This window comes from Euphorbia lathyris, chromosome 8 (assembly GCF_963576675.1).
Source record: "Euphorbia lathyris chromosome 8, ddEupLath1.1, whole genome shotgun sequence".
NCBI lineage: Eukaryota > Viridiplantae > Streptophyta > Magnoliopsida > Malpighiales > Euphorbiaceae > Euphorbia > Euphorbia lathyris.
The window spans coordinates 59,592,929-59,604,335 of NC_088917.1; the positions used below are offsets into that span (position 1 = coordinate 59,592,929).

The 11,407-nt window shown below is 33.1% G+C and overlaps 1 protein-coding gene across 4 annotated transcripts; it reads right to left on the reverse strand.

The window, feature by feature from the left end:
* Positions 1–2,012: 2,012 nt before the first annotated feature.
* Positions 2,013–10,184, reverse strand: LOC136202735 (AUGMIN subunit 8-like). Of its 4 annotated transcripts, XM_065993554.1 has the most exons (8): positions 9,897–10,182; positions 6,908–8,330; positions 6,469–6,588; positions 4,866–4,982; positions 4,691–4,780; positions 3,600–3,707; positions 2,257–2,391; positions 2,013–2,169 (listed from the first exon to the last, which is right to left on the reverse strand). In XM_065993554.1, the coding sequence occupies exons 2-7, from the start codon at positions 8,186–8,188 to the stop codon at positions 2,296–2,298; spliced, it is 1,812 nt and encodes a 603-aa protein (XP_065849626.1). In that variant the 5' UTR covers positions 8,189–8,330; positions 9,897–10,182; the 3' UTR covers positions 2,013–2,169; positions 2,257–2,295. The 4 variants fall into 4 exon arrangements, 3 of the variants coding, with proteins under 3 accessions (XP_065849626.1, XP_065849624.1, XP_065849625.1); XM_065993552.1 differs by having other exon boundaries at positions 2,019–2,391; XM_065993553.1 differs by lacking the exon at positions 9,897–10,182 and adding an exon at positions 8,450–8,900 and having other exon boundaries at positions 2,019–2,391.
* Between the last annotated feature and the right edge of the window lie 1,223 nt (positions 10,185–11,407).

The following is an 11,407-nucleotide window of genomic DNA, read 5'->3' on the forward strand; positions in this document are numbered from 1 at the left end:
AATAAGCTTCACATTTTAGAGATTTAGTTTGCATTTTGTAAATTGTGAAGCACTAAACGGAGAGTTATTTCGCAATTGGGTCGTAATATATACTAAATGCAAATGATAAAAGATAATTAATTCACAATTTAGTAAGATGGTTCGTAATTAGCAACTTGCGAACCACTAAAACCTAGGTTAAGTGCAACTAACTATGTACAATACTTACATATAACTAATTTTAGAATTACAATTGATTATTATATATTTAAAATCAATAAAAACTTACATCATGATATTAGAAATCAACAAAAACTTAAATTCATTTTTGAAAAGTGACTCAGAGATGAAGTTTATACTATTCTAAAAAACTTAGATTATGTATTGTGTTGTTTGTTTTATATATATTAAAAGTATTTTAGAAAAATATGCATTTAATAACATATATCTAAATCGATCTAAAAATATAAACCATCGGACCAGTTTTATAAATTTCCCTATTTATATAGGTAAATGATATATACAACCCTTAGGGTTGTATATAAGCATTAATTCTCCATATATTTTCAATAAAATAAAATAAAATCTTAATTCTAAAGCATTTATTTGTATTGGAAATGTAATTAGTTTACTAGTTTTTATGAGTATTTAATAATTTAATTTTTAAGTATTAATAAATTTTATTATAAGATTATCTTGAAAAACTAAATTAACACTAAATATAGCAATTTGTGGGGTTTTATTTACAGCCCTTAGAGCTGTAAATATCAGGACCCATTTATATATTAGGATCGTAAGAAAAGGCTGGTTTAGTAGAAGCCTAGAAGCTTATTTGAATTCTAGTCTCTATTCAAATCTTAAAATTAAAATTTTTAAAGATAAAATCCTAATTTATTTCTAATATTTCTAGAAAACTACAAATATATCTTTAACATAAAAACTAATAAAATTTTATTCTCAATATTTCCAACCTATACAATTTTGGACCCGGATAACGGTTTTGTTTATAACTTTCCTTTCAAGTAACATTACTCCAAGTTCATTAAGCTTTTGAATTCTACTATTTACTACTTTAGAAATACATAACTCTAATTATACCATTTAATTTAGCAATACAATTATGCTTTAATTTCAGTTATCGACAACTTATTGAAAATAGTTCAAAATAGAAAAAAAAAGTATTTTATATTTACAAACTGTTATATACCGCACTCAAATTCCGGTCCACCGCCCATTTGTGACATATTTGCCCTCCTCACTTTTTGAAACAAGAAAATGGAATTTTCTCAAATCCTCTCTACCTTCTTTGAGTTTTCTCTCCAAAATCATAAACCCGAACAAGAATAATTAAAATTATGAACATAATTGATATGTGACAATCTGAACCTTGAAAATGGATGATTACGAGTCGGAAACATTAAGATTTATATTTTTTTTATCAAAGAACTCATGAAAATAATACATATTTTTCATGATGATTTTGCATTTTTCGTCACAAAAATTAGGAGAATTTTTTAATTTTTCGTTACAAAAAATTGAATGATTTAGTATTTTTCGTCACTAAAATTTTTATGATTTTGTATATTTCAAAATTTGGCCTAAACGGATGCGTCATACCACCCGACCCATGGCGGGAACGGATGCGGCGTACCACCCGACCCATGGCAGAACGGGTGCCGCATCCGTTCCCACCATGGCGGGAACGGATGCCGCATACCGTCCGACCCATGGCGGGAACGGATGCCGCATCCGTTCCGACCATGGGTCGGGTGGTATGCCGCATCCGTTTAGGCTAAATTTTATATTTTTTCAAACTCTCAAGTCAATATATGCTGAAGATGTACTTGGAAACAAGTATAGATTTGAGGATCCTAATACATATTTTGATACGTGTAGTATGAACCCACATATTCCCATCATTATTATTTTTTAAATATGACCACAATACACATATCAAAATGTGAATTTGAGATCCTCTCCGTGACATTAAAGACCCAGTCCTGCTAATGGTTATATGGCTGGAAAACAACAAAATTCAAGCCAACTCAAAATTTCTACCCAACAGAGAATTACTCTTTTCTTTTTCATATATATTTCTTTATAAAATTAACTTACATTTTCATGCTTTTCACTTTTCCTTTCCTTTCATTTGCATAATACAAAAAATTACATGGAGCAAGCAACTCCCACCTAAATGAAACAGTAAAATAATTAACCCATATAAAACTTTTCCTCCAAAGAAAAAAATAAATAAATTTACATTTACTCAGAACATACATTTGACTGAAGAAGTAAAGGTTAGGGTTTAGCAGTAAATCAGTGCCATTGATGAGTTGCCATAGACAATATGGATTGAATTTCAACAACATGTTTCATTTGTATAAGATGTGTGCTAATGCTGTATTCCTGTACCTGTTCTTGCCAACCAAACCAAACCAATCAGATGTCCACTTATCCAATAGTTTTTTGCTTTTTGTAAAAAAAAAAAAAAAAAAAAAAAAAGCAAAAAACATTTTGAGGACAAAAAAAGTTAGTCTTAAACATAAAGCTCAGTTCAAAGAGCGTTATTCATTTCATCTGTGTTTCGAGTTTTATGTTCAAAACTTACTTAATGTGTCCAAATAAAAAGATATAATGCGCTAAAAAAAATAAAAAGATTAAGGCCTCAGAATGCTTTTTGCAAAAAAAATAAAATAAAAAATAGAAACTCATCCAGAAAGATGAACTCCAATTGAAGCAATATATGTAATAATGAGTTATCAAGGCCAGCAAATCTGATGATAGAGGACACACCATCTTACCCACATGGAATTGCAACACTACAAACAAGGACCACTTTCATACATGACAGCCTGTGTTCAGTTCATGGATAATATCTCTAGGAATAAGTCAAATTTTCATTTTCACTCTATTATCTACTCCATTTTTGTGTACTTTTCATAAAGGGGTGTGTGGATGTATTACACATATTATTACATAATTAAAGGCCACTTTGCACGGAACAGACATCGGAAAACTTTATTACTAAAAAGATATAGCTAGGGCATGGAAAAGAAACTGAAACGGAGAGGAAACAACGAAATGTTGCTGAAGAAGAGTTTCCGTGCAACATAGATTTAAGGACAACTTTGATCAACATGGGATAATAGCATGTAATAGACTGCTAATATAATTATTCTTCAAGGGTAAAAAAGAAAACCAAGTACACAGTGGTTTAAATGAAAACCAATTGTGCAGCTTGAAAAACAAGCAAGATCAATCAGACCTGACCCCACTTGCCCAAGCAAATGGCCAACACATAAAACCATTTCAAGCTACCGCATATGCTACAATAGGTGGGGAGAACTTTCCATATCCATGAAAATATCTTTACATCCTCCATGTGTCTATCATTCTATGTATTTGATTTATTATGTCTCTATTTGAATTCAGCATATGGGACCTGTGGAAGACGCTCAAACTTTCAAAGTAAATGATAATAGCAAAGTGAACATGGATAGAAAATAAAAGGTGTGATCAATCTATGTCACTTAATTATTTGAAACTTTTAGTTTTGTATGTGTGACATGTTCTCTAAAATAAAAAACTATGCTATGTAATCATGCATCTCTGTTACTCACCTGTAAAGCTGCTGTTGATGCCAATAGGGCTTCACATTCATCAAGCATAGCTTTCTCCTCTGCTGCTACAACAGCAAGCTCAGAAACCAATGTATTCACTCCCTCCACCTATACAACACATGTGGAAACAAGAAATATGAATAAAAAATATGAAAATAATTTTCGGCAACAACAGTGTATTCCCACTGTAAAAACAGGAAAGAACTTTAGTTACTAACAACAATCTTAATCTTGAAGGTATGAATGCCACTGTCAGAATCACTCTTAAATGTGACCAAATTTTCAGTATTACATGTATGCTTTGAGCTTTAAGATTTCAAAACCATCTTTTAGAAAATTTTAACTCGTTGATATGAGAACCAGGGATACAAACATTATGATTTATGCACATTGTATATATGCTGCATGAAGAACAAACTAGAGAAACTCACACCATAAGATACAAATTCAGAAGCCATATAATTTATGCTTCGGCAAAGCCATATGTCTGAATGGAAGTATCTTTTCATTCATGTATTAACAAAAATAGAGGCCGCTTTCAAATTTAAACCAAAGAGCTACCCACAACTGAGTAGAAGTTGTCGATATTTGAATATTCTAATGAGTTCTATCGGGCTCTGATAACAACAAGAATGACATCCCACACAAACTCATTTTCTTCTCTCAATCCCAAATTTTTAAGGCCAACTCTATCTTCTTATCAGCTATATTATTCTCAGATAAACTTTTTCAAAAGCACAAAGAAAACTCTAACAAGGAATTCTTACCTATTGATATTGAGACACTTTTTGACATTTGAATTTACACAATACATATTTTATGAGATAAACTTGGCTGCAAATGAAAAAATGCTTTATAACCTCAGAATCTTAGAGAGAGAATTATCCTTCTAAGTTTTAACCTAGCAATTGTTATGATGATGACAAGTACCTACAATCGCATTATGATATGAATGTTCACCAATGCATGATCAACATTACGGTATAACAGACAAATAGCTAGAAAGAGAACTTTTTTTCCAAACATAAATTAATCATTAAGTGATATGTTTACATTAAAACATAAGAGAGAGAAAAGGGCATGCATCTCACCATTGAGAGTAAAGAACATATGGAGGACCCCATAGCCTGCATCACATCAACAGCTGAGCAAATAGCAATCTTCAAAGAGTCTATATCTGCCTGAAAAGAAGTAGAAAACTTAATAAGATGCCAAGTTTTGTCTCTTCAAAAAAATAATTTCAATAATTGTTGCAAGCCAGTTTACCTTTGCCCCTCCAGTCACTGGAATACGAAGAGTGGTCGCCTCCAAATCCTCCAAAGCCCCAGATAAAGAGCTTACATGATCCATTTCAAGTAAAGCCCAATCATCTAGGTGGGCCATCTGAATAAATCATTAGAGCATTTAGATGATATCAGAACTACTTAACTGATACAAAATAGAAAAGATAAGAAAGAAATGATAAATTTTGCAATCAAAACCACAAAGTTTTGAAAATAACACTGGATATCCGAATGCCTAAGAGTAATCTAGTCTATACTTTCTTACAACATATTCCAACAGAGCAGAATGAAACTTCTGCATCATATTCAAAGCTACATTTTAATCTAGAAGCATGATGGCTCTGTAATCCATAGATGACCAACTAAAGTGAAGTGCCACTCTAAACGAGAATTCAAGTTCACTTACTCCAGAAATTGGTAATGGAAAAGGAAGAGAAATTAGCTACTTAATAGTCCACAATGACACGATTCTCATCTAAGTTCATATTCCCATGACTTTTGGCTGTAATTAACATCAATAGTTATTCTGCATTTTTGGGATCAATTTCTTTACTCTTGCTTTCAGCCCCATATAAGCCTCATGCATAACGTTATCTTAACCTTCCTTGCCAATTCAACTAGTTTCATTTTCCTTTTGTCTTAACATTGTTCTCTTACCAAATTTCTCATAATTCCTTTTTGATGCTCTTGCTGGTCCCCTATGACTCCACAATTCAGTAATCCAACAAAAATTTCCAATGTAATTATCAATCGGTCACAAAGTCAGATGCCACTAATTTATATTACCAGTTGAACAAAAAAATATTCATTTCTGTTTACATTAAGAGCTGCCTAAATATCAGTAGTTATTTGGAGTTACAACAAACTTGCAAACTGCTGCACAATATCTCATGGCAGATAGGGTGATCATAGAAAGTTGCAGACAACAGGACATTGAGAGAATTGACTCATTTGTCTTGAACTATGATGTCCAATCAACCATTATGTGTCTAAAATTAGACCATTTGCAAAATAAGTCTACTGTCAATCTGAAATTGAATTTTACACAAATGATCGTTAAATAAGATTATCTAGTACATCTATCAGATTAACCCCAGTATTCTGCTGTTGCAGCTGGCTGGGGTAACAGCTTTTGTTTAAATGGCTTCTAAATTAATATTATCTCTTTGAATCATCTTAACTTCTCAGGATTTTTCATAATTTGTTATGATCTCTATCAAACCCAACAAAAAGAAAAGCATGTTTAGTGAAACAATTCCAGAGTGGTTTGTATACTGTGGTATCAAAAGCTATGTTCTATTTGTACACCTCTTCATGTTCCACTCCTCCCGCACCCCTCAAAAAAAATGAGGCAAGGAAGAAAGACAGGTAAAATAAGAGTACTTGAGGTAGATGGGTAGCTAAAATTCATGCAGTCTTAGGTGAATTGGGAAAACAAATAGCTAGAACAAAGATTGTACAGCTAAGAGCAGCATATCAGGAACCATGATAAAGATCTATATAACCAATAACGTAAAGCAACTTAGGGAGTTGAAGTGAAAAGTAGAATTGTTACATAACCAGTAAGTGATAGAAAGAGATATTACTTGGTTATTCAAAATAGCACTCAGCTTAAGCTCTAGCTTCAGCTCTTGAAGATCCATCCTCTTCTGAATTACTGAATCCCACAGAGCTAAAGTATTGTTCCAAACATTGTATAGAGTTTTCTGCACCACCAAATGCCATATTCCTTGTATTTCAGCAGTGCTCAACAAGGATATGTGAGAAGAAATTGAATAAATCGTAATACATTAAGTTGGTAGATTTTTCTGTACCAAAATTTCTCTTTTCTCTAATTATTTTAAGTTCATTACAGTCTACAAAATATCTAGTGTTCAACACGGCATAATATAGTTTAGTCTCACATGAAAATTGTAATCAAAAGCATAATGCTATTACTGAAAAAAATTGGAAAGATATATGGCATATTCAGGAATTATATATATAATAAAAAAATTAGCTAACTTACATGCAAAAATATCCTACCTCTGCAGTTACTTTCTGAACATAAAGAACAGCCTCTGCCCGGGCATTAGCAAATCGCCATTGCAAATATCTATTATATAACAGCCGTATCTGATGAGCATCCTCAATATAGCTCGAACTCTTTTTCCCTTTCTTCACATCCACAATAAAACTAAGTACAGAAGTAGAAGAATTTGATTGGCTAGATGAACTTGTTCGAGTTGGACTGACACCTCTGGAAGGTGTTGGACTGACACCTCTAGAAGGTGGAGTAGACGGTCTCAGACGAGCTGGACTAACCCCTCTACTAACTGATGTTCTACTTGGTGATGCAGGGCGTGATCCAGAGGTAGATTTAACTGCGGAAGTTATCAAAGACATTCTGTCTGATATACTTGAAGCAACAAGCTTCTGACCACTAGAAAACTGCGGTGAAGTATCATCTGCAGCATTTGCCTCAGGACTTGTTATCCCAATATCTTCTAAACACGATAATTTTGCAGCTTCACTAACTGATTTTCGCAAAGGTTTCATGTTGCTCCCGGTCGAAGATGATCTCTTGATTGAAGGAAAACCAATTCCAACTGGATTGGATATTATTCTCGTAGACTTATCAGAAAGATCTAAACTTTTATATGATGAAATGGAGGATGCCTTCCCGATTAACCTACCTGGCCATCTATGCTGATCAATCAATCGGGCATGAGAAGCATCAATAGGCTTAGCATTTTCTGCTTGCTCTGGTGCTTTCTTTCCTTTAAGAGGAGTTTTCTTTCTTTCTGGTGTAGGCTTTCTTGACCTAGCAGGCGTTTCAGCTTGCTGCTTGTGAGCCACATTCGAAGATGGCCGCAACGTCCGGTCAGAAGATGGATTACTAATAGGTTTTTCTTTCTTGCTGGTGCGAATAGAAATAATATCAGACTGAAAGGACACATTGAGACTTCTCATTGTAGATGGCCATAAACTCTCCGGTATCCGGCTGCCAGTGCTCAGCCTTCTAGATGGCAACTGCAAACTGACAGATGAATCCTGAACTGGTGTAGAGGGTCTGGAGGGAGAAGGCGGAGTTAAAGGTCGCCGCCTCTCAACTGATTGGGCTCTTTTAGAGATGGGTTGGGAATTCGTAGGCACTGTTGTTCTTGATACACTTGGCGATGAAGAACGCCTAGAAACAGAGGGTGTAGGCGATTTATACCTAGAACTAATCTCCCTCGTTCGAGGGCGATGGTCGGTGGTGGCCGGTGCATTGCTGTTCCTTTCAGCTGGAACCAGTGGCCGTCTTTGGGTATCATATACATCCATCAAACACTCTCCAAATTAGACCACATTGATGGATTATTTCACATAGTTGAACCACTTTTGACAGCTCTGGCTTTCATGTATCCCACATTGAAGGGAATCAGACCAATTGTTCAAAAAGAAGATACTTCTCCCTGCAATAAATCTGCCACCAAAAAAGAAAAACAAAAGACACAAAAGTAAAATACTACAGAATGGCAAAGCAAAAGAAAAGAATAAACCAATAAAGAATAAAAAGGAAACTGAAAACAGAAAAGAAAGTACATTTTTGCAAGGACCCAGATCTGTTTGAGGACGAGTTTGAGAATTAAAACAACTAATTGCAAATGGGTACTGAATTTCATCAAGAAAAACTTAAATTCAACCAGATCAAGCCATCAAAAAGAGCTTAATTGCTGATGTTGATAATGAAGATGATGGTGAGAAAACACCATCTGCATCTGGTAGACATAGAATCAATGAAAATTCCGGAGCTGTCAAAAATTCCGTTAACGGTCATCACTAGAAAATAGGAAGACTTGACCGTGAAATACTGTGATGACAGAGAGAGAGAGAGAGATGTGTAGGATGTGTATAAGAAGAAGGGTTCCTTTCTTTCACTTTTGTCCCTCTCACGGGTCTGCCGTGGCCATCTGGGCTGGCAGTGGAGGTTCACTCAACAAAACAGAACTGCCCCACTCGACTCTGTTCCTTCTTCCTCTTCCTAGTTACCAAATCTTTTACAATAATGTCAACATCTAGTAAAAATTAAACAACTAATCCCTCTTAATTAAAGTAACCTCCCAAAAGAAAAATATCTCTTCATTAAAAGTTATCTTATTATAACTGTAAAAAAATTCCATTCCTGAAACCCAAAAGTTTCCATATTTTTTTAATTACTTAGCATAATTATAACTGTCACTAAAAACAAACACCCAAATAAATAATGACATACAACTACAAGAATAAACTGTGCTTGCCATTAATAACAAAGAGCCATCTTGAGATTACAAAATGAAATTCAACTGTCTTTTACCTAGGTCTTCTTGTTTTCTCATATTCAATGAATTTAATATAATGTGATTTGTTTGCATTTAGTAAAATAATTAGAAAGATTGAAGCCGCAGATGCTGATGTTCTTGGGGATATGGGAAGAGACATGGAGGACCACGTGCAATCGATATCCTTGTCCATCCCCATGAATTAATCAAACAGTGAAAACTTCATAAACAGTAACAAAAACACATTGCAAGAAAAAAAAAACCCCAAATACGAAAGCTCGTAACTAATTTCTCTGCAATGGCATGTGCAGATCTCGTCATTTAAATTATAATTTAGGTTTTGACCGAGCATGAAATATTAATTTCCTCATTTAGGAACAAAAATCGATAACATGCTACAAACTCGAAAACCCAAATTTAAAAAGAAAAATGATTCGTAGCTGAAAAAAAGGAAGTAGGATTCCAAAAATTTCTGTGTTTGACAGGTTCATGTCTCTGGTTTTGAAGACATACAGTAATCAATTCTGCTCATGTAAATCTCTCTGTAAACATTGTAGAAGAGGACAAAGAGGATTCAATGAAAAATGAATCAGATAATATATATTAACTGAATAAAATAATAAATTAATTCAGTTTAATGGATCTTTTCATGGAAAAACCATCAAACTTTCACATACAAAACCGGAATAGATAAAAATTACATATAATTTTTTTTTAACGAATTATCTCACCTTTGAACACAAAACGAATGAAAACAAGCGAACTGCTCTATCGATCGGCGGAAATTTCCGATGAGTTGTAGAATGAGTAAACCTGAATTTCGAAGAGACAGTGTATAAACCGACGGCGGCGTGGAATATTCCGGCAAATAGGGTGGCGTACAGTTATGAGATTTTAGGGAGAGAGATAAAATCCGTAAATTAAGGAAAGAAGAAGGATTTGAATTAAAAATGAGGGAAACGGTTTTTCAGTTGAGGGGGACGTTGTTTTCGCGCCACCTACTAACTCTGTTCTTTCCTTTTTTCTTTTCTTTGGACTGTCAAATATATGTATAAAACGTAATTTACAATAAAATGTCAGATTTGACCCATTCTAATTAAGTTTGTTCCAATTGACAACCAAATATAATAATAATATAAAAAAAAAAGAACTAGTCCAAATGTTCAAGAAGAATTTTTTTTTTTTTTTTTATAAAAAAAAAATCAATATAAGGGTTGATCAAATAATAATGAAGTCATCCTATTATTAAAAATTAATTTTAACATACTTTATTTTAGGTCTATTAAACTCTTATTATAGTAATTTCAATTTATTTTAGTTAAATGAAGCTAAATATGAAAGATTTAATGTAATCTTGTATTAAGGTTTTGTTTGATGAAAGTAAAAATTAAGTATTCAAAAATTAAGTATTGAAATTTTAAGTATTAAATATTAAGTATTAAATATTATAAATACTATTTCATTCGTTTCATGTTATATGTCTCTACTGTCTTTTATTTATTGATTCCACTGTTTATTTATTTTATAATAAGTCCATTAATTCTAATTAATTTTCATAAACCCACATTTTATAGCAGAAAGAATATGATTTAATACGTATTGATAATATAATATGAAACAAAAACAAATTTCTAGAAACATGTAATATAAAAAAGATATAATTATTTTGTTAAAAGATGTAATTATTTTCTTAAAAAATGTAACTAATAAATATTAAAAATAAATACTGAATTTAATGATAGTATGTTTTTTTGTGTGAAAAGGATAGTAAGTTTTTTTAATATATAAAGATTGTTATTAAAAATAAAAATTTAAATGCATTTAAAGAGTATAAAGTATTTTTTTTGTATAATTAAAAGATATATTTGTAATGCTCGGTTAAATATTTTAATTTACTAAAATACGTAATTTACTAGGGTGTGGCACTGGTCGAAAGATGGTTTTTATACTGTGAGGTCGGGTTATACTGAAGGGATGAAGGGGGAGGAAGAAGATGTGGGTAATGAGGGCTGGAGAAGTTTGTGGAGGTTGGATGTCCCCCCTAAGCTTAAATTGTTTATCTGGCGTGTCTGCTTAGACTGCTTACCCACTCGAGCCAGGTTGGCTCAAAGAAGGGTGCCCATCACGATTGAATGTCCCGTATGTGTGGAGCAGGACGAAACGGCTAACCATTTATTTATTGATTGCAGCTTTGCAGGTGATCTATGGAGGATAGCCGGCCTACCGACCCCGCAACTTGGAA

Bases quoted from the DNA above. Each gene is read 5' to 3' on its own strand.
- LOC136202735 (XM_065993554.1), bottom strand. From the start codon at position 8,188: ATGGATGTATATGATACCCAAAGACGGCCACTGGTTCCAGCTGAAAGG. The intron at 3,708-4,690 runs GTGAGATGCATG...TGTGTTGTATAG, and splicing joins TATGTTCTTTACTCTCAATG to GTGGAGGGAGTGAATACATT. The intron at 2,392-3,599 runs GTGAGTAACAGA...TGGCAAGAACAG, and splicing joins CATCAACAGCAGCTTTACAG to GTACAGGAATACAGCATTAG.